Source organism: Dipodomys spectabilis, unplaced genomic scaffold (genome assembly GCF_019054845.1).
Source record: "Dipodomys spectabilis isolate Male_0828 unplaced genomic scaffold, ASM1905484v1 ptg000054l, whole genome shotgun sequence".
Classification (NCBI taxonomy): Eukaryota; Metazoa; Chordata; class Mammalia; order Rodentia; family Heteromyidae; genus Dipodomys; species Dipodomys spectabilis.
Genome location: NW_024870731.1, coordinates 6580505 through 6602397, shown reverse-complemented (window position 1 = coordinate 6602397; position 21893 = coordinate 6580505). Strand labels below are relative to the sequence as shown.

The 21893-nt window shown below is 44.5% G+C and overlaps 1 protein-coding gene across 1 annotated transcript in view; it reads left to right on the top strand.

The window, feature by feature from the left end:
* Positions 1-10459: 10459 nt before the first annotated feature.
* The window catches only part of Dnah1 (dynein axonemal heavy chain 1), a 70233-nt gene continuing 58799 nt past the window's right edge, over positions 10460-21893 (top strand). The window contains exons 1-5 of the mRNA XM_042679777.1: positions 10460-10678; positions 11922-11994; positions 14326-14500; positions 14905-15061; positions 16013-16145. Coding sequence (XP_042535711.1) covers positions 10460-10678; positions 11922-11994; positions 14326-14500; positions 14905-15061; positions 16013-16145 — 757 coding nt within the window. The remainder of the gene's footprint in view (positions 10679-11921; positions 11995-14325; positions 14501-14904; positions 15062-16012; positions 16146-21893) is intronic.

Sequence of the window (21893 nt, the reverse complement as noted above, 5' to 3'; positions counted from 1 at the left end):
GGCATGATCCACTGGTGCACAACTAAAGGTAAGAGTCTTGCAAGCCACAGAATGGAAACTGAGTGGTAAAGAGGGATTACAAGAAACTAGGCAGGCATAGTAGTCCCCTTACAAAAGGGCCAATATGCTTCTTAATCTCATGCTGCCATTCAAGGTAGGGGCTAACTTTATCAAGGAAAAAGTGCTCTGAGATAGAGATCCATCTCATCCTACACAGAATTTGTGGCTGGGTTTCCTACTCAGTATGAATTTGAAACTAAATTAGAACGAACAAAATGATTAGAATTAATAAGATTGATGATATGAAGTGTTGGGAAAGATGTGGAGCAACTGGAAATGTGCATCAGTTACTGGTGGATATATAAACTAGAACAACCACTTTGAAAAGTGGGAGATGGAAGCCTGTGGCTCACACCTATAATCCTAGCTACTCAGGAGGCTGAGATCTGGAAGACTGCTGTTTGAGGCCAGCCCACGAAGAAAAGTTCACTAGACTCCAGAGTTAAACGCAAATCAAAATAATATTGGAAAAAATGAAGGAAAACATTGAGATTCCACCTCACCCCAGTTAGAATGATCATTATCAAGAGGCAAATGATAACATACTGGCAAGGATGTGGTCAAAAGGGAACAACCCTAATACAGCATTAGTGGGATGTAAATTTGTTCAACCACTCTGAAAAGCAGTGTGGAAGTTCCTCAAAAAACTGAACATAGAACTATCCTATGATCCAGCCAATTATACTCCTGGGCATTTACCCAAGAGATTACAGACTACAATGAAGCCACCAGCACAACCATGTTTATTGCAGCACTATTCACTATAGCCAAGGTATGAAATCAGCCCAGATGACCCTCAACAGACAAATGGACCAAGAAAATGTGGTGTATATATGCACAATGGAATTTTACTCATCCATTAGAAAGAATGATATTGTACCATTCACAAAGAAATGGAAAGCCTGAAAAAAATATGTTAAGTGAAGTAAGTCAGACCCAAAGTAACAAAGGATGCATGTTTTCCCTTATACGTGGAAACTAGATTTAGCTTACAAACTCATAAATAAATACATTGAGTGGCATGCAAGGGTATACAAATGTATTAAATGAAATACAGTAGATTCAAGGGAGATCTCAAATAGTGTAAGTCCTTAGAAAGCCAAAATCAAAAGTTCATCAAAATAAAACTCCAGCAACTGGGTATTCAAAAGGGGTGGGATGGGGTCAAGGGAAAATGGGTAGATAAATGAAGGGGGAGGGGAAGTAGACAAGAATCCAATGTATATACTACAAAATTAAGAAGAGGGAAGGAAAGGGTGGGTAGGGGAGGGATGAGTGAGAATATTGGGAGGGATGAGTGAGAATATTGAAATGGATGACATTGATTAGCTAAGTTGTATTCACAAACTGCTTTGTTAAATGGCAACTCTTTTGTACAACTACTTTAAATAATAAAAAAACAAGTTTTAACCCACATAAAAGCAGGCAGAAGGCATTATTTAAGCAGTGGAGTGCCAGCCTAACACACTTGAGGCCCTGATTTCAACCCCCTGTATAGCCCCCCAAAAATGTTTTGGCAGCAACTTACATATGCATATAATTCAGTTCTATTTCCAAATACGTACAAAAAATAAATGACTGTATGTCCACTAAGAGAAATGTATAAATATGATATTATCAACTTTATTTCTTAATAGTGAAAAACTGGAAACAATCAAATGTTCATCAAGAATAGAATGAGTAAACAAATAATTCAATATTTATACAATTTAATATTTTACAATAATTTGTAAAGGAATGAAACACTAATACACAAAAAAAAAACATACATTCAAAAACATGGATATAGGGCTGGGAAGGTGGCTCAGTGGTAGAGCGCTTGCCTTGCATGCTTGAAGCCCTGGGTTCGATTCCTCAGCACCACATAAGCAAAAAGAAAAAAGCCAGAAGTGGCGCTGTGGCTCAAGTGGTAGAGCGCAAGCCTTGAGCTGAAGAGCTGAGGGACAGCGCCCAGGCCCAGAGTTCAGGCCCCATGACTGGACAAAAACCAAAAACAAAAGCAAAACAAACAAACAAACAAAAAAACATGGATATAGCTTACAAACATAACTGCAAGTTAAAGAAGCCAGTCCGAAAGAATACATAACCGCCCGGTGCCAGTGGCTCATGCCTGTAATGCCAGCTACTCAGGAGGCTGAGATATGAGGATCATGGATCATAGGCAGCATGGGTAGGAAAGGCTGTGAAATTCTTATCTCCAATAAAGCACCAGAAAACCAGAAGTGGTGGTGGCTCAAGTAGTAGAGTGCTAGCCTTGAGCTGAAGAGCTGAGGACCAGCACACAGGCCCAGAGTTCAAGCCTCATGACTAATAACAAAAACAAACAAACAAAAAAAATCAAACAAAAAGCATAACTTTGTCAGTCCAGTTGAATGAATAGCAGTTATTTGTGGCCGTTCTGCCTAGGAGGTATTGGAAATGTCTTATGCTTTACTTTAGATGTGGTTAAATAGGTGTATAGAAATGTCAATTTTTTTAAAATTGCATTATTTACTGAATGCTATTGGAACTTAATTTTTTTAAGATTTAAAACATTAAATAATAGAGTAATGGATAATTTGGTGCTAGATGTATGAGTAAAATTGTGCCTCTGATATTGAAAGTTGTATGTTGAGATTTAGGCCATTTAACCTCAAGCAAATTCCTCAGGACAAGCCCAGAGTTGATGGCACATGTCTGTAATCCTAGCTACTCAAGAGGCTGAGATCCGAGGATCACAGTTCAAAGCCATTTCAGGCAGGAAAGTCTGTGAGACGCTTATCTTCAATTAACCCCCAACACCCCCACCCCCCAACCACAGTAGAACTATGGTTCAAGTGGTAGAGTATCAGCCTTGTGTGAAAAAGGTAAGGGATAGTACCATTTCCTGAGTTTAAGCCTCAGTACTGGCACTCAAAAAAGTAAAAATAAAAATACCCAGGACATGCACAGGGTGAGGTGACTTGGAAAGTTGTACTGTTCTTGTAGAGTTTGGTCCCAGGGTATGAGGACAAAGCTGTAAGGCTGAAGGAGAGGCCAACAGATCTAGGATGGCAGAAAGTGCCATTTATTGGGGAACTTACTGTCAGAATGGTGGTCATGGGAAGCAGGCAAGCCAGTTGGATGCCTACAAGTTGGGTCAAAAAGAGACATGTTTATAAGTTAGAACAAAAATGACTTCAAATCCTGGCTGGAATTTATCTTAAGAAACTATTGAAAAGCCAGGCACTGGTGGCTCACACCTGTAATCCTAACTACTCAGGAGGCTGAGATCTGAGGATCGCAGTTCAAAGCCAGACTCTTATCTCCAATAAACCACTAGAAAACCGGAAGTGGTGCTGTGGCTCAAATGGTAGAACTTTGGCCTTGAGCTGAAGAGCTCAGGGACAGCTCCCAAGCCCAGAGTTCAAGCCCCACAACTGACCAAAAAAAAAAAAAAAAAAATACTAGAGATGTTGAAGCCAGTTGGCTGGTAGCAGGTACTAAGATGGTGAGAAGTGGGGGTGAACCCTATACTTTGCCCACCCCTCTCTTTAACAACCCCCTATGCCTGTAATTCAGTTTCTCTTGGCAGCAACCCCGAGCCTAAAAGCCAGCAGAAGATCTTGAGGGTATAAGAGACAATCTGGGAGCAGGTAGGGGGCAGAGAAAATCAGATATCACGCTGTGTGTCTGCTGGCTGGTCATATGAAGGGCCCATCCTGCCACCCATTCATGTTGGAATTTCATCTCTGCAGTGAAACACTGATTCCCCTCAGCAGTGCCCACACCCACAAAAGGCCAGAGAGGAGTGGTATCTTTCAGGCCCAGAAAGGCCTGAGCCAGGCCACAACATCCCAAGAAGCCTGCCTCAACCCTCAGTTTCCCAGCCACCAGAGTCCTGCTGCTCACAGAAACCAGTCCCTGATTTCAACAATCTAATCTGTGAAGTCAAGGAATGCCCTTCTGCTACAGTGGAACAGGGGTCCTGTGAGTCATGGTTCAGTTCATTGCTTCTGTCCCAGCAATCCCAGTAAGTATGAGAGCCTCCAGGGTAAGGCAGGAAGACAGGAGCCTGAATCCATACCCAACCATTGGAGAAGACCATGTTGTTAGAAGGTGACTTCTGATACCCAGGAGAGCAGGGACTGATTCGCAGTCCCTTGCTGGGGAAGGATGCAATCATACTCAGAGCCCACCTCCAAAGAGGAGCAAAGCAGAGATGGCAAGAGGCCAATAATAACAGCTCTCTCTGGCTCCTACCCTCAGAACCAGTGACCATGGCATAGGAGGAGATGACTGTAAGTTGACTCTCTCTTAGAAATGTCAATTGTCCATTTGTCTGAAAACTATGGTCCCATTGATATCACCAATCCACAATATTGTTTGGCAACTATTCATTGCGACTATTACTTGGCAACTGGCATTATGGCCCTCTTATCCCTGCTATGCTACCATGGGTTGATATTGCCATGGCAACCCAGATAGGTATTGCAGCTGTTTGTACAACTACTACACCCAGTGCAGAAAGTGCCAGGCAAAAGCTGGAAAGCTGGTGCCTCTCCATAATCAACCTATCCCCAAACCCATGGAGGAGACACTCTGGCAGTAAGGGAGAGGGAGTGTCTCTGTGCCTTCAAACAGCTATGACTACCTTGCTTCCAGCTCCCCTCACGCTATTGCCTTCCTCTGCAATGGGCACTAAGTAACTATGGGAATGCCACAAGAAAAGCAAGTAAAACCACCAAAGAGGGTGTGCCAGCATCCAGTCTTGACGAGAACATAAGCATTTACCAGGAGGAGGAGCTGGTGGAGAGAGATGTTCTGGAGAAGCAAAAGCCTGTGCAAAGGTTGGACCTTTGTCTCCAATCACAGCTTACACAGGGCCTTTAGCTTCTCCTAGCCTGGTGTCTCTGGCTCTTATACACAGGCTCAAGTTCAATTCTGGACACTAAGTGTCTACTTAGTGCTACCTGACAACAAGCCAACACTAATACATTAGACACTTGTGTAATAAATTTCAGGTCCTGCTACCTCCCTCAACCTGTCTCTGATCCTCATTTGAAATGGGGCCAATTCTGAGTTCTGTGAGGTGATTTTTCTTTTGGTTTATAAACCCACTTCTTACAGAAAAAAACAAATGTTAAGGCTTGTACAAGTGGACTCGGTAATCTTTGGATTCCCTAATTGTTAACACTTGTTTTTGCTTTATTGACTCTTTCTCTGTGTCTATCTACACTTGTCTCTATATAAATTTTTACCAAACCATTGTAAAGACAATTGTAGCAGACGGCCTGACGTTTCTCTTGGAATTCAGGTCACATTAACTGAGACAAATGACAGTCTCCTATATAATCATATCCAATATTAGCAACCATTCAGTCTCCAAGATAAAGCAGGAGTATGGAAACCTGAGCTCAAGCCAGGCCCAAGGAGCACATGAGGGGATCAGAGAGTGGGTGCAGGAAGTGTGTGGCTGGGGGGGGGGGGGGGGGGACAGGCCATCAGCGACGTATCCAAGAGAAAGGAAGGGGCGGGGCCACGCTGTGGGTGAGGGTGGCGTGTGCGCAACCGCAGAGAACCGGAACTGACGCTCTCCGCCTAGAGTCCCCCATTTGTCCGCCGCTAGGGTTTAACTGCCAACTTCAAAATCGTAACCCGATGGTTTCCCCTCGAGTTATTTGCATAGCCTTAAAAAGAAACAATAATCAAAGTCCTCACACTGCATTTGCCTGTCTTGCCTGTGACTCGGAATGTCCGGGATAGGGAGAAGTCGATGAATGGAGCCTGGGATGCAAGGGATGTATCATGCCAGACAAGGGGCATGGTTGGCGGGGCAAGGCGCGAGTCCGGAGCGGGAGGAACCAAATTCCGCAGTCGGGGGAGGTGCAGACCGGAAAATCCCGCCCAGCGCTGCCCGATGGTCCGCCCCTCGCAACGGGCGCCGCGTCCTGCCCTAGAGACGGGACGGACGCGCAGGTGCGCGGCGGAGCGGAGCGGGCAGGTGGGTGAGGAGGCGCGATCGGTGGGCAGGCGACCCTTGATCAGGAGCAGAAGGCGAGTGAACCGGGCGGAGGCTGCCTTCTAGGCCCAGGAACCCCATTCCCGCCCCAGGGCCCCCCCATTCCTCCCGCCCCAGGGATCAGTGCCCAACCTGCCTTGCTCTGGAGAGAAATTGGGGCAGAATTCAAATAACATTGTACTTAAGTACTGTATTTAACGGACTGTTTCTCCCCTGCCCCCCGGGAAGATTCCACCCCCATACTGAGACTGACCCCTTCACCTGTGGCAGACTCTTGCAAGAAAAGACCCAAGATTCTAGTCTTCATTAGCCAACAATCTATCCTTGCCGTAGAGATTAACTTTACCTACTTCGTGACAGAATTCATATAGTCTGCTAATATATTCTGGGTACCTGCTGTGTGTCATGCACTTGCCAGCTCCACGGTAAGCACCCAGTTGGCACAGATCAATGTTACTTGAAAATTCCTGTAGTTGACTGGGAACCGAAAATGTTCATATAGCCGGGCGCCCGTGGCTCACGCCTGTAATCCTAGCTACTCAGGAGGCTGAGATCTGAGGATCGCGGTTCAAAGCCTGCCCGGGCAGGAAAGTCCCACGAGACTCTTATCTCCAATAAACCACTAGAAAACCGAAAGTGGCGCTGTGGCTAGAACGGTAGAGCGCTCGCTTCTTGAGCTGAAGAGTGCAGGGACAGCGCCCAAGCCCAGAGTTCAAGCCCCACGACCAACAAAAAGAAAAGAAATGTTCATATAAAATTGCAACAGGGAGAAGCCTCACACAGCTGTGGGAATAGGGTTACATCAGATGAATGCTTCTAAAGGTGGTGAGCGCCCCAAGCCTGAGAGAGAAATAATCACACACAGTTACTGTTTGTATGGTAGTTTCAATAAGGACTGAGACTTCGAAAATTCCTTAAAGTCACAGATCCATTTGTCAAATGAGAACTTAACAAAGGCAACTGGGCTATGAAACAGAGGTACAAGGTTCCTTCTTGGATGAGGTTGAACAATTTACAACTCCTTCTGCTTAGATGCTTCTTCCTTCAGGAACCCACTTTGCAGAATCTCAGGGCTCTTTTGTACAGTTTGTGTTTTGTGTACCATTGTAGTTTTAGGATCATGACCTTTTGTTCAACCAGATGTGAAGGCACTGCCCCCCCTGCCCCCATTCCACCTGTTCTTTCAACTGTCTTGTCTTCTCTGAACCTGAGTTTCCTTGTTTGTAAAATGATGCTCATCTGTGTGCATTCAGTCAAGTGCTTGGTGGGTGAATATCAGTGGGGTTGGATATCCACAATTCCAACCAGAAGTCTCCTCTACTTCAAGCCAATAGGTGATCTATCTGAGTCAGTTGTAAGAAGAACTTCGTTTCCAATTGCAACGATGCCTCTGCTGCTTGACTTCAGATAGATCACTGAAAATTTTTTGTGTCCACTCTGGCACTTGAACTCAGGGCCTGAGCACAGTCCCTGAGCTTCCCCCCTCTCCAACCAAGAACAATGCTCTAACACTCCACTTTTTGCTGATTTTTGCTGGAGATAAGAGTCTCACAGACTTTACTGCGTGGGCTGGCCTTGAACTGTGATCATCAGATCTGAGCCTCCTGAGTAGCTAGGATTACACCCAGCCACTTCACATTTTTAGCTTCTTTGTTCCGCCTTTGAGAAATGAGGTTAGTCTATTTCCAGCCCCCGAAGTTTAAGTGAAATAAGTCCAAGATTCTAATAACATTGACTATTCTCAGAATTCTACCTGACCAGACCACACTTGACATCTCACTGGTTAGTTTCTTCATACAAATGGGTTGAGTGACCAGAGGCAGCACAGTAGCAGCAGTAGCATTAACTAGCAGTTCCTTGCTAGAAGCCATGCTCCTAGCCACATTCATTCCCAGGCAAAGTCTGCTGCAAGGGGCTGTGACAGGAGGCAGAGGTCTGTCTGTCTGTCTGTACAGCTCCTACACATGCTGCCCATGTTCAGGTGCCCAGAATTGAGTCAGAGCTAGAAGACAACCAGTGTCAAGGGCTTTGGCAATGAAGGGGAAGTGGTGCTGAGCATTCAGCTCACTCATCTGCCTTCCTTCACGGGATAGGCCTTGACAAGTCCCTCACTTCCCGCTTGCTCAGAGGAAAACATCTTACAAGCTAGAGAACAGCAAATCAACCCCCCACAGATTTCAGTTTGGTCCCCAGCAACATTACAGTTTCCTGGACATTGTGCATCTACTGTCTCCATGCAGCAGTAAAGCAGATGCATGTTCAAGCCCATTTGTAAGCAGAGGGTAAACAGGAGTGGAACACTGTCCTATAGAGTTGTGACCCTGGCCTTTCCAAGTCCTACTCTCTGTTTGGTGATTTTATTCAAAGATGAAACAGACATCTGTGGGTTTGCAGGGAGATAAAGCTGAGCTTAAGGGAGTCCTCTGTCCTTTAGGGAACACTGGAAGGGGTTGGTGACTGAGGCAGCTGGCTACAGGAACAGCGTTCTGGTGGAGAAGGCTTGACAGGCCTGACAGTCTAGAGACTAGGGGACCTTCAGGCTGAATTCCTGGGCCTTCCAAGCCCAATTTATCCTTCCCTATTCCTCAAGTGGGGAAGCCTGCCTCTTCTACCCAGTCTTAGTTACAGGTTCACGTTCCAGGCTGTTTCTGTACTGCTGGGTGGAACTTAGCTCCACCTAACCCAGCTTGCCTTTCTCTTCAGGGTAATGTAGGCAAGAGCCTCCGCCACATGCATCAGGAAGCCTATGCCAGTGAATCCTACTGGATCTCTAAGACAGCAAATGGCAGAGCCCAAAGCACCCAGAAGAAGGAGTGGCTTTCTGGACACCAGTGGCTTCATGCCTGTAAACCTAGCTACTTGGGAGGCTGAGATCTGCAGATGGAGATTCAAAACCAACCCAGGCAGGAAAGATCATATGACTCTTATCTCCAATTAACCACCAAGAAGTCACAATGGAGCTGTGGCTCAAGTGGTAGAACACCAGCCTTAAGCAAAGAACGCTAAAGAACAGTTCCCAGGCCCTGAGTTCAAGTCTCAGTACAGGCACACACAGAGACAAAAAGTGGCCTGTACTACAAGCTCCTAGCTACCTTGACCCCAGGTGCAAAAGGGATGGGAAAATAACATGGAGGGGAGGGCTTGCCTGCTCAGGTCCTTGTTACTTTTTGATGATGATTTCTAACTGAAAATTGTCGGCTTCTTTTTTTGTTTTTGCAAGTAGCCTTTTCTGAAAACATTTACCCATACCCTTGTTCAATTTCTTATAACATTCGCCTGTCTGAGGAATTCCCCTAGTGATGCATTTATTTATTTATTTATTGTCAGTCATGGTGCCTAAACTCTGGGCCTAGGTGCTGTCCCTCAGCTCTTCAGCTCAAGGCTAGCACTCTACCACTTGAGTCACAGCACCACTTCTGGTTTTTTCTGCTTATATGGTGCTGAAGATTGAACCCAGGGCCTCATGCGTGCGAGGCAAGCACTCTACCACTGAGCCAACTTCCCAGCCCATAGTGATGTATTTTTGAGGTTGCCAAAAGCTGTAGTGGCTTGGAAAGGGCTTACCAATAAAGACCCTGCAAACCTTTGTCCTACAGGTGACCGTTGTGAATGCAGCTTAGCAATATCTGCTACTCCCTTTGTGAAGACAGGAGTGTGTACATCCTTCAGCTGGGCTGACCCCCAGAGCCAGAGTAAGTGAATGCTATTTTGTTGCTGAGCATTTTGTAGCTAAGAAGCCAGGCTCTGCTCTCTAAAATGAAGGAGAGGGGTGATCAGGTGCAGGAAGCATGTGGTAGCGGCATCTCCAGGGCTTCCCCTCACTCTTAATTCTGTGAGACTCATTCCACACAAAGCACCCAGAATGGGCCCACTAGCCCCTGGTGGGACCTCTGCACTGTGTCTATTCAAACTAAGATTCAGGATCACAACCTGAAATCCTAACTATTCAGGAAGCTGAGATTTGAAAATCACTGTTTAAAGCCAGCCCAGGCTGGTCTCCAAGTAACCACCAAAAAGCTAGAAGTGAGGCTGTGGCTCAACTGGTAGAGCACTAGTCTTGAGCAAAAGAGCTCAAGGACAGTGCCCCGGCCCTGAGTTCAAGTGCCGGGACTGATGCACACACACACACACACACACACACACACACACACACACACACACACACACAATTTCCACTCCCTCTTCCCTTCTTCTTTTGTTATCCATGGGCTATGGACTTGATATAGAGTTAGTGTATTGCATGATGTCACTGAGGACAGAGATAGCAGCTGGTAAGGCTCAATGACAGTAATATCTTCTAGGAGCTTGGGCTGGGACGGCTTTCTGAGGAGAAGCATGAAGCCATCAAACAAAGAAGACCAACATCCAGAAAAGACCTCTCAGGACCAACCACATGGTGCTGAGAGAGTTTTTGGAAGCATGGAGTTGAAACTGAAGAATGCTTCTCAGGAACCAGATGATGATTTGAGGAACACTTCTGCAGGCACTGAGCCCAAGCCCTATGCTTTACCCATGCTGTCAGACTTGGGGCACTCCCAGAAGTCACCCCTGTCAGGCACTGATATGACGTATCCAGTGATAAAGCAGCGTGGATTCTACTCTGATATCCTCAGTCCCGGAACCTTGGATCAACTTGGGGTGAGAATGGAAGCTAACCTTTGTCAAGACTGTACCTTCCTTATGGATTCCATTCACCTGTTTTTTCTTCTTTTTTTCTCCCCTACTTCATCTATTTGGCCATCTCTCTTGTCAGTGTGATCATCTGTTTACCTACCTACTCCCTGCTCATCCAACCATTCATCCATTCATTTTTCTGACCATCCATCTAGCTTTCTATCCTTCTTATACATTCATTTACAACTCATTATTGAATTCCTGCTGTGTGCTAGGCTCCAAGCTGAGCACTGGAGAACCAGAGAAGTCAAAACATTTTCTTTCCTATTATGGTGGGGTGATGACCTTGATGGGAAGGAAAGTCCCTTTCCCCAGCTTTGGTTAAGACAGTCTGTGGATGATGAGGTGGCATAGTGTTAAAATCTAAGCGATGGATATGTATTTGCTGGGTAAAATAGGGAATGAGGTAAGTATTTCAGACAGGGGGAACTGCAGATACAAAGGGTAGAGTCCCTCAAAAAAAGGCACATAAAGAGAGAGGGTAGAATATAAAGGTGATGAGAGAATAATGACTAGAGAGAGTTCATCCAGAAAGCCTTAGGAAGGTTTTAGGCAGGGAGGGACTAAACTAAAAGAGGCAAGGTGAGTATCCACTGATACCTAGTCCACCAACAGTTCCAGAACAGTCCCTGGGAGAGGGTATACATAGACACTTGGTGGCTTTGTAGTTCCTAGTTCATGGATCAGTCCCTGAACACAATGGGAGTATTCTTAGCAAAGGAGCTGTGCTGGACCAGAACAGGAAGTCCAAGGATGTCCCAGGTAGCCAGAGCTTGCCTCCCACTAAGGCCTGTGGAACAGTGTTTGAACTCACTGGTTCTGTCTCACTGTCATATTCTTGGTGTGCTTTCCTGGTGGATCTCAGAGAGGTATCTGGCCTTGGAATACTTTCCAGGTCCTAATAGTCCCTGGGATGCCTGTTTTGTTTTGTTTTCTTTGTCTTCCATGGAGCTTGAACTCAGGGCCTGGGTGCTGTCTCTGAGTTCTTCTGCTCAAGGCTAGCATTCTACTACTTTGGGCCACAGTGCCACTTCTGGTTTTCTGATGGTTAATTAGAGATAAGAATCTCATAGACTTTCCTTCCCAGGCTGGCTTTGAGCCGCAATTCTCAGATCTCAGCCTTCTAGGATTACAGGCATGAGCCCCCAGTGCCTGGCTCATCCCTGGTATGTTGATGCACATTCAGAGCTCTTGGGTTTGGTTTCAGAATGTGTGCGAAGGCCCCTGCATGAGCCAGAACTTGCTGCGTCAGGCTGACCTCAACAAATTCACCCCTCAAGGTCAGTGCCCAAGAGAATGGAGCATGGGTGGAGCCTGTTGGGCATTTAGGAGTGGAGCCTCTGGCCTTGGGGAAATGGTCTGTTTCTGGCAGAAAGCCCCAGCTTCCTTAAGACGGAAATGAATCTAGAAAGAAATAAAGTGCTTTGCAAGGCCTAGGCTCTCAGAAAACATTTATCATTACCCTTCACAGAGCTGGGACAAGGGCCTGGGGCAGCTGAGAACAAGAGCACAATTTTCTCTCCTGGGTTGATGTCTCTGGGTATTTATGTATGGGTTTGCTGCCTCCCCTGGAAGATGGGGTTGGGGGAGGCCATGAGTGTATCTTAGTTGCTCCCTTCTGGATCCCCAGGACCTGAAACATGACCCAGAACACATAGATGTCTGAGACGCACAGGCTCTGACCTAGGTGATTAGGGTCTGAAAGTTCCTTTTTCACTGAATGAGGATTGTGTTCTTGGGCTCCATGGAAAGCGTGAGTCTTACTCATCGTGAGAAAGGACTGAGCCAGGTCTTTGGGTATTTGGCGGACAGGATAACAAGATGTTTGTAGGAGGGGCCATGGTTAGTAGTGAGAAAGCTGTCCTTTTCTCCTTCAATATACAGGATATGCCCTTCTTTCAGGCCCAGATGTCCTGTAGTTCCAGCTGTCTGCTCTGTGTGCATCCCAGAAAAAGTCCAGCTCCTTGCTGGCACTGTCCAGATTAGCCCCACTAGTATGGGAATTTGGATACTTATCTGAGGATCTAGATTTTTCTCAATAGTCTCACAGATACCAATGACCCTGGTGATGAACTTCAGATCTCAGGCCTGTCGGGGATTGGAATGGTACTTCTGTCATCCCTGGCAGGCATGGAGCCCTACCCCCAGGAGGAAAAGCAAGCCTAATAGGCCTCAGGGAGTGTTTGGGACCTTGATCTAATGGGCTAGTGACAGAAGTCCACTCTGCAGCCTGAAGGCTAAGTAGAGGTTCCCAAGACACATGCCAGCGGCTGGAACCAGCCTTGATCCTCTCCATCCTGGCTCCTTGGCTCCTTCCCTAAGTGAATTCTATGAGTAGAATCATGTCAGGGACCCACAGGCTTAGAACCAGGTGATTAGGATATGAAAGCTGCCTTCATAGCAGGGCCATTTGGTGCTGTGGAGACCCCTGAGTGCTGGCCACTCTGCTAGGAGACTTGGACTTCACTTGAAGTCTGGAGGCTTCTGCCACATCTCAGACACCAGGCCAGGCCAGGTTTCTGTGGGACCCCAGAGGGGACTCATAAGATGGGCCTTCTTAAAGTGAGACCATATCTTGACTCCAGAAAGGTGGCAAGGCCCACGGAGGCAACACCAAAGATTCCAGACCCTTGGTATTGTGTGTGTGTGTGTGTGTGTGTGTGTGTGTGTGTGTGTGTGTGTGTGTGTGTGCGCGCGCATGCAAGTCCTGGAGCTTGAACTCAGAGCCTATGCACTGTCCCTGAGCTGCTTTTGCTCAAGTCCAGTACTCTACCACTTGAGTCAGAGTTCCACTTCTGGTTTTATGAGAAGGTAGTTTATTGGCAATAAGAGTCTCATGGTCTTTCGTGCCGAGGCTGGCTTTGAACCACGATCCTCAGATTTCAGCCTCCTGAGTAACTAGGATTACAGACATGAGCCATCAGCACCTAACCCCTTTGGGATTCTTTAGAACTTTCTTCTACCAGGAGAATAGATAGGGGCCACCCAGAGCTTAGTCAGGCCCTAGGAAGGTGGCCCATTTCTTTCCACAGTATTCGCACACTCCCTTTCTCCAGCTATAGATTTGGACTTTCCTTCGAATTTCCTTTCCACTGAGTACTCTATGTCCCAGTAAATCCTCAGTCCAAGCAAACTGGGATGGTGGACTATCTATGGATCCCTCTCCACCAGCTTCCGTCTCACCAGATCTAGAGTGGAAGCCTCTGGATCTCTAAGTCTAGTATCCATTTGGTGATTTGAGGGTCCTTTAGGGACCACCTACCCTTACAGTAACCCTCACTAGTAGCTAAATTCAGTGCCTAACTTTAACAATAGTCCTTGGTGCTGGGGTGATTGGTGACTTGAAAAGGAATGGCCAAACATGCTGGCCTAAGTCAGGTAGATTAGGGCCAAAATAGTCCTTCATGAGGCTCTGGCCTCTCAATGCTCATACACCAACGGGTATAAGAAAGAAAGGCCAAGACACTATCTGACACTATCTGGCCACAGGCAGGCCCTGAGCTTCCTGTGCACTCATGCATGTCCTGCCTAGTAGCTTATTGGATTATTGAGAGTGGGGATGTTGGACCACAGACTGATTAGCCATACCTGTCCTCTGAATCTGCCTGCAGTCAGAAGCTTCCAAGTTCCTGAAGACTTCAGGGAGCGTGTGGAACAGCAGAGCATTGGGTCTACCACACGGCTGCTCTCCCAGACTGATTTTCCCCTGCAGGCCTATGAGCCCAAGGTGCAGGTACCCTTCCAGGTGCTTCCAGGCCAGTGCCCTCGCAAGATTGAGATTGAGAGGTATGCTGGCTCAGTGGGCTGTAGAGTGGGGCCTTTTCCCAGGAGGTGATGTCTGCCCAGTTCAAGTCAAGAGACTGTAGACCCCTAAGTGTCAAGCCCCACAGCACAGTGTGTATACAGGTGTTAAGATCAAACTTAGCCCTTTGGTCTCTTCATAGGAACAAATAACTTTTCTTATTAGGGAATTGGGGAAGGTGACATTTAAGTCAATGAAGTGGGACTGCCAAGAAATGGCAATTAGAGTCCAGGACTCCCTCCCCGGCTGCTATGCCATTTTCTGACCAGTTTCAGAGGGACAGATGACACCAGAGGGGTTTCCCCACACCCTTCTACAATACCTCCTGGGACCTGTGGAGCCATTTGATATGAGCCATCCTTCTAAGACCCCTGTCTACCCTGGCCAGGAGGAGGCGGAAATATCTGAGCCTGGACATTGAACAGCTATTGGCCAGAGAGGGTATTGATTCCAATAAGCTCATGCCCAGGCATCCGGACCCTCAGAATCCACAAACCATCGAACAGGGCCATGACCCACTCTTTCCCATCTATCTTCCACTGAAGGTGAGCTCAGTGCCGCCAATTGTTGATGGACAGTGTGTGTGTCTGTGTGTCTGTATGTCTGTGTGCAGGACCCCAGTTGAGGCTTAGGAGTCAGGCCCCAGAGGAGGTACTACTCTGTCCACATGAACTCACTTGTCAAGCCATCTGAATAATCAGGACTCTAGATCCCTCTAGCATCCTAGGCTGGGTGGGAGGGGTGGGAGGAGCACTAAGTCCTCAGGGAAACTGATTTTTTCTCCTTTGGAGCCAGGGCAGCCTGTGTGTCTGACCTCTGTCCCCACCCTTTCCACAGACACCTAGAAGCACCCTGATTGGGCTGTGCAGTAGGGTACAAGTCTCCCTAACTAGGGCCTGTCCAAAAGTAGGGAGCTGTTTCTGGGCTACTGGAATGGAGAGACTCAATATGAAAGAGGCACCTGGGCCATCTCCTTTGTGTACAAATGGGGAAACTGAGTCTGGGGAGGAGAGACAGAGAGACAGCCTGACTGTGGCTTTCATTCACTTCTCTTCCCATTCTCTGTGAGTTCTAAGTGTCTCTGGCCTGGGGTCCCTTTGGGGAAGCAGAGCTAAATCCAGATGCTATCCCCTTTTCAAGGGCTACCTCCTGATAGTCCTGAATATCAATTGCTCCTCAGTTAAGTTAGGGTGCTCAGGAAATCCAAAGCTACCTGTTTCTTCCAGCCTGAGCTGGCTGTTTGGAACAGTAGGCATCAGAGCCTACATTCTTCACTGAGTCCCCAAATGCCCCTGCCTAAGCCTAGCTTGACTGCACAGGGATACAATTCCCCCACCCCAGCTCCAACTCCCCATTCCAACCCTGTGTGCTCTTGGAAATAGCTGAGGAAGGGCTCAGCCTGTCCTCAGCCTACAGCTCACTCTGGAAGAGGCCTCTGGCATGTTCAGCTCTATTTAACAGCTAGGGAAACTGCTTCCTCCACACTTTGCCTTCAGGTTTTTGACAATGAGGAGTTCGACTGCCGGACACCCAGAGAGTGGATCAACATGGGTTTCGATTCAGATTCTCAGAACAGGAAACCTGTCCCTGGAAAAGCCCTCCTGCCTACTGATGATGTCCTGGGGCATGGTGAGCAGGGTTAGCCTGGGATCCAGGTGCTGTCTTACCCAGCAGCATCTTTGTGCAGGTTTCCTGGGCTCCCCTAGAACCTGCAGCCTTGGGATGTTAGAGAACTTTTGAGGACTTGGCTGGAGTAAAGCCCAAGAAACTGGCCACACTGAAGTAGGAAATGCTGGGACCAGGGACAGTATTGTCAGGAAGGCTAGAAATAGAACAGCTGGATAGAGTCTCATATATTAAAAACAAAACAGAAACCCTTTGATCTATTGGTAATAAAAGACATATGCTTGTTTGAAATGTTCAAAGATCTGTGAGGGGCACAGTTGGAATCCTTCCATTCTACCACCCAAGAATGATTATTGTTCCAGCTTTTACCTCTACATGGACCACACACTGTAACACACTTGCTCACAAACGCACTTCTGTTACATACATCCATAATCATAGTCACTGTCACACTCCACACACTCACACATGCATTTTCTTTTTTACCTATTATTATTATGTTTACATTTGTACATTATACATTGGATTTTCCCTCTCTTGTTTTCACTCATCTACCCATTTCCCCTTAACCCCACCCCACCCCTTTCAAGTATGGGCTTCCTGGTGGGTTTTTTTTTTTTTTTTTGCTGAACTTTGAATTTGCCTTTCTAGGGAATTACACTATTTGAGTTCTTCTCTGACACTATATTTCAGTAATAGAGTTCAAACTCTGTAATAAAGTTTGAAGTTTGATATTGTTATTCCTCCAACACTATTCTGCCGGCTGAGGATTGCTTTTGCTATTCAGAGTCTTTTGTTGTTCTACATGAATTTTTGGATTGTTTTCTCTCTCATTGAGGAATGGTGCTGGGATTTTAATGGGTATTGCGTTGAATTTGTAGATTGCTCTGGGCAGTATGGCCATTTTCACGATGTTAATTCTTCCAATCCAAGGAACATGGAAGGTCTCTCCATTTCCTTAAGTCTTCAGTTTCCTTCTTTAAAATTGTAAAGTTTTAATTATAGAGGTCCTTCACCTCTTTGGTTAATTCCTAAGATTTTTTTTTGGAAGTTCTTGAAAATGAAGTTGCTTTCCTCATTTCAGTCTTGCTCTTCTCATTGTTGGCATACAGAGAAGATACTGATTTTTTTTACCCTGTTCTTTGCCAAAGTTTTGAATAAGTTCTAGGAGCTTGGGAGAGGAGTGTATAGGGTCCTTTAAGTACAGAATCATACCATCTGCAAAAAGTAGTTTTCTTTCTTTCTTCCCTATTTGGGTCCCCTTTATGTTTTTCTTTTGCCTTATTCCTCTTGCTAGGAATTCCAGTAATCTATTGAAGAAGAATAGATAAAATAGATATCTTTGTCTTGTTCCTGATTTTAGAGGAAATGGTTTTAGATTTTCACCATTAAGATAATGTTGGCTTGGCATATGCAACCTTTATTATATTGAGGACTGTTCCATGTATTCCTAGCCTTTTCGGAGCTTTTATCATAAAGGGATGTTGGATCTTGTCAAAGCCTTTTCTGTATCTATTGAGATGATCATGTGATTCTTGACCTTCTGTTGATGTGTTGCATTGCATTTATTGATTTATATATATTGAACCAGTTTTGTATCCCAGGGATGAATCCTAGTATATGATTTTGTTTGTTAGTTGTTGAATTCAGCTGGACTGAATTTTATTAAGAAATTTTACATCTATATTCATCAAAGAGAAAAATCTATAGTTCTCTTTCTTTGATGGGTCTCTATCTGTTTTGGGTATGAGTATAATGCTGGCTTCATAGGATGAATTTGGTAGTGATGCTTCCTTTCTATTGCACTGAAGAGTTCAAGTAGTATTGGTATTAACTCTCCTTTGAAGGCCTTACAGAATGTGACTGTAAATCCACATGGTCCTGGGCTTTTCTTAGATGGGAGACCTTTTATTGCCATTTCAATTTCATTGCTTGTAAATATGAGTCTATTTAATTAGTTTATATCTTTTTTAATTAGTTTAGGTATATTGATGTTCTCTAAGAATGTGTTCATTTCTGCCAGCCTCTAATTTATTTATAATATTCTGAATTTTGCTTGTTTCTGTTGTGATGTTCCCTTTTTCATCTCTAATTTTACTTATTTGGGTGATTTCTTAGGTTTGCTAAGGGCTTGCCAATTATGTTAATTTTTTCAAAAAAACCAAACTTTTTGTTTTGATGATTATGTGTGTTGTGTTTTTTATGGTCTCAAATTTGTTTATATCTGATCAAATTTTTATTTATTTCCACCTATTGGTTTTGGGTTTAGCTTGTTCCTGTTTTACTAGGAGCTTGAGGTATGTCATTAGAGTATTGATTTGAGATTTCTCTAGTTTGTTGATATAGGCACTCATAGCTTAAACTTTCCTTCAAGTAACGTAGAGAGCTAGTGTTTCATGTGTTCATTTATATTGAATTACAGAAACATTTGAAGTTCCCTTCTTATCTCTTCAATCATCCACTGAGTTTGAGTGTTTTCTGTGATGGCTTTTGCTGTTGAGCTCTATTTTTATTCTGTTGTGGTAATTTCAATTTTTTTGAATTTGCAAAGGTTTGCTTTGTGACTTAGGATAAGGTTTATTTTGGAGAATGTTTCATGGGCTGCTGAGAATAATATATATATTGTGATGCTCTGGGTGAAAGATTTTGTAGTTGTCTGGTAGGTCTAGCTGATCAATGCAGTTATTTAGCTCTGAGGTTTATTTGCTGAGTTTTTGACTGGATGAACTATCTAAAGGTGAAAATGACGCGTTAAAGTCACCAACAATCAATGTGTTTGGATATATATGCATTTTTAGGTCAGGTAATACTAATTATTTGATAAAGTTGGGAGCTATAGAATTTGGTGCATAGATATTTGGAATTGTTTGTCCTCTTGGAGAGTTCCCTCTATTAACATGTAATGTCCTTTGTCTCTTCTTAGTAATTTTACTTTGAAGTCTGTTTTATCTGCTATTAGAGAGCAGTTTGCTTGAAAGACTTTGTTCCAGCCTTTTATCCTAAGTAGTTGTCATTTAAATGTATTTCTTTTAGGCAACAGATAGATGGTCTTACCTTTCATCCAACCAGCACTCTGTGTCTTTTGATTAGAGAATCGAGCCCATTACTATTGTTAGAACTGAGAGGTATGTTAAAGCTCCTGTCATGTTATCCTCTCCCCCGGTTTAGGGGTTGTGTCTCTTTTGTTCTTATTATATGTATCTGTTCATCTGGTAGGTTCTGTTTTCACTGCCTATTTCATGTTCGTGTTGATTTTCTGTATGTAGGACATCTTTGAGTATCTTCTGTATTGCTGCTTTGGTAGTGATAAATTGTTTTCATTTTTGTTTATCATGGAATGTTTTTATTTGCCCCTCAGTTGAATGAAAGTGTGGCTTGTATTCTTGGTTGAGAATTGTTTACATTTAATGCCAACCCCTCCTTACTTTTCAGGTTTCAGCTGAGAAATCTGCAGTTCTTCTGACTGGTTTTCCTTTGTAGGTAATTAATCTTTGCTCTCTGACAGCTTTACATGTCATTTCCTTGTTTTCTATTGAAACATTTTGAATCACACGTGATGGGAAGTTATTTTTAGTCTGGTCTGTTGGGTGTTCTAAAGACCTCTTACACCTGAATGAGCTTTTCTTTTTGAATGTTTGGGAAATTTTCTGCTATAATTGTTAAATATACTTCCTATACTCTTACTTGTCAGTTCTCCTTCCTCAGCACGTATCAGCCACAAATTAGGTCTTCTAATTGATTCATGAATTTCTTGTAAACTCTTTTCCTGTTGCTTGAATGTATTTATTTATTTATATTTCTATGGTTCCCTCCTCTATTGTTTCTACTCTGTCTTCAAGCCTAACACTATGTCTTCCATTTCATCTATTCTACTGGAAAGGCTTTCTACTTTATTTTTTGTCTTCTGTGTGCTTCTTTTTCTATCTTCTTATAGAAGTCTTTTTAAAGATCTGTATTGACTTCTTTACTTCATTGATTTGTTGATCTGTGCCTTCTTTCATCTCTTTTAACTGAGTGGCTGTTTTTTCATTGGAATCATTTGCCATCTTTTGCAATTGGTTTAGCTTTTATTTGTATTCTCCATGAATTGCTTTGGTAATTCTTATCTCATTCACAAAATGTATAGGCTTTCTATCTTTTTATCAATCATTCTTGTCAGTATGTCTTTTAGCCCTATATATGAAGTTTCCTCTAAAAACTTTCTTTTCTATTGAATGGTTGCCACTTTCTAGATGTGTTGTATTTCCTAAATTTCTCATATTTCTTGTGTTTCTGTAATGGGCTTTACCCATTTGATGGCCTTTTCAGTATTGACTTTTAGGTGCCAAAGATCTTCCTAGTGGGTTGTTGTCTGTTCTCAGTTGACTAGGCAGATAATGTTTAGATATGATATGTCTCTACTGGTCTGGGGTATATGTCAGCTTTGCTACTTTATCCCAGCTCAGAATGGGTGAAATCCAACATAAAATAGGGCATCTTTGTTAACTTTTTCTTTTTTTTCTTTCTCTCTTTCTTTCTAACATTCTTTCTTTCTCTCTCTTTCTAAAATCCTTCTTTCCTTCTCTTTTCTCTTTCTTTCTTTCTTTCTATCTTTCTTTGTTTCTTTGTTTGTTTGTTTCTTTCTTTCTTTCTTTCTTTCTTTCTTTCTTTCACCAGTCCTAGGGCTTGAACTCAGGGCCTGGCACTGACTCTGAGCTGCTTTTGCTCAATGCTAACACTCTACCACTTGAGCCACAGTGCTACTTGTGGCTTTTTCTGTTTATGTGGTACTGAGGAATAAAACTCAGGGTTTCATGCATACTAGGCAAGCACTCTCCCACTAAGCCACATTCCCTATCTGTTAACTTTTTCTATTCCTCTGGTCTCAGTGTATGTTTATTGGATTAGAGTTCTTCTCCTGCTTGTTTAGGGGAGTCAGGTACCCACCAGGTGAAAACCAGACCCTCAGGCTCTTCTCCTTATTGTATGGGTCCAGCTGGGAGCAGGTCTCTGGTTCCTCATTGTGACTTGGGGAGATCTCTATATTTTGTCATCACCTTGTGGCCCCTGTCCCTATATGTGTGGTGCAGGGCTAGAGGCTGGAAGCCTGTGTTTCACTTAGTTCTATAAACTTCAGTTTGGAGTGGAACTCTGAAATTAGAGCCCTATGGTCTCTTCCTGTTGGGCTGGAGCTACACTGGAGGCAGGTCCTTCATTGGAGACTGAGCTCAGAGGCAGGACCCTAGTTAAGAGCACCACCCTTTGGTCCCTCTAGGTTTGGGTTCGATTTTGGCATGGAGCTCAGCTGGAAGCCTTATTCTCTCTTTTTATTTCAAGCCAGTAGGAAACTAAATCCTTGATTATAGGTGGGGGTTGAGACCAATGGTCTCTAACACTTTCCCTTGTCTTGGGCTCCTCCAGGTATTAATCTCTGATGTAGTTGGCTTTCCCAGTGTAGGCTGAGTTTTGAGCTCAAAACTTTGTCTCTTGTTTCTGCTCCCTCCCATGCCTTTCTATGTCCAGTGCCTGTTCTGAGCCTGGGGCTTGGTTCTCCCCCTCCCTTCTCACTGGTCACATGGTGGTGGCAAGCATGCGACTCATGGTCTTTTTCCTAGATTTCTCCTGTGAAGTAGTTTTCTGTGTTTCAGTGCAGCTGCAAAGTCATTGGACCTTTGGTGGGCCACACTGAACAGAGGATGATGTGTGGTGAGTAAAGATTCACACCAAGCAGCAGACTGCTCCAAGTGGAGATCTGGACATAGTATGGATCCA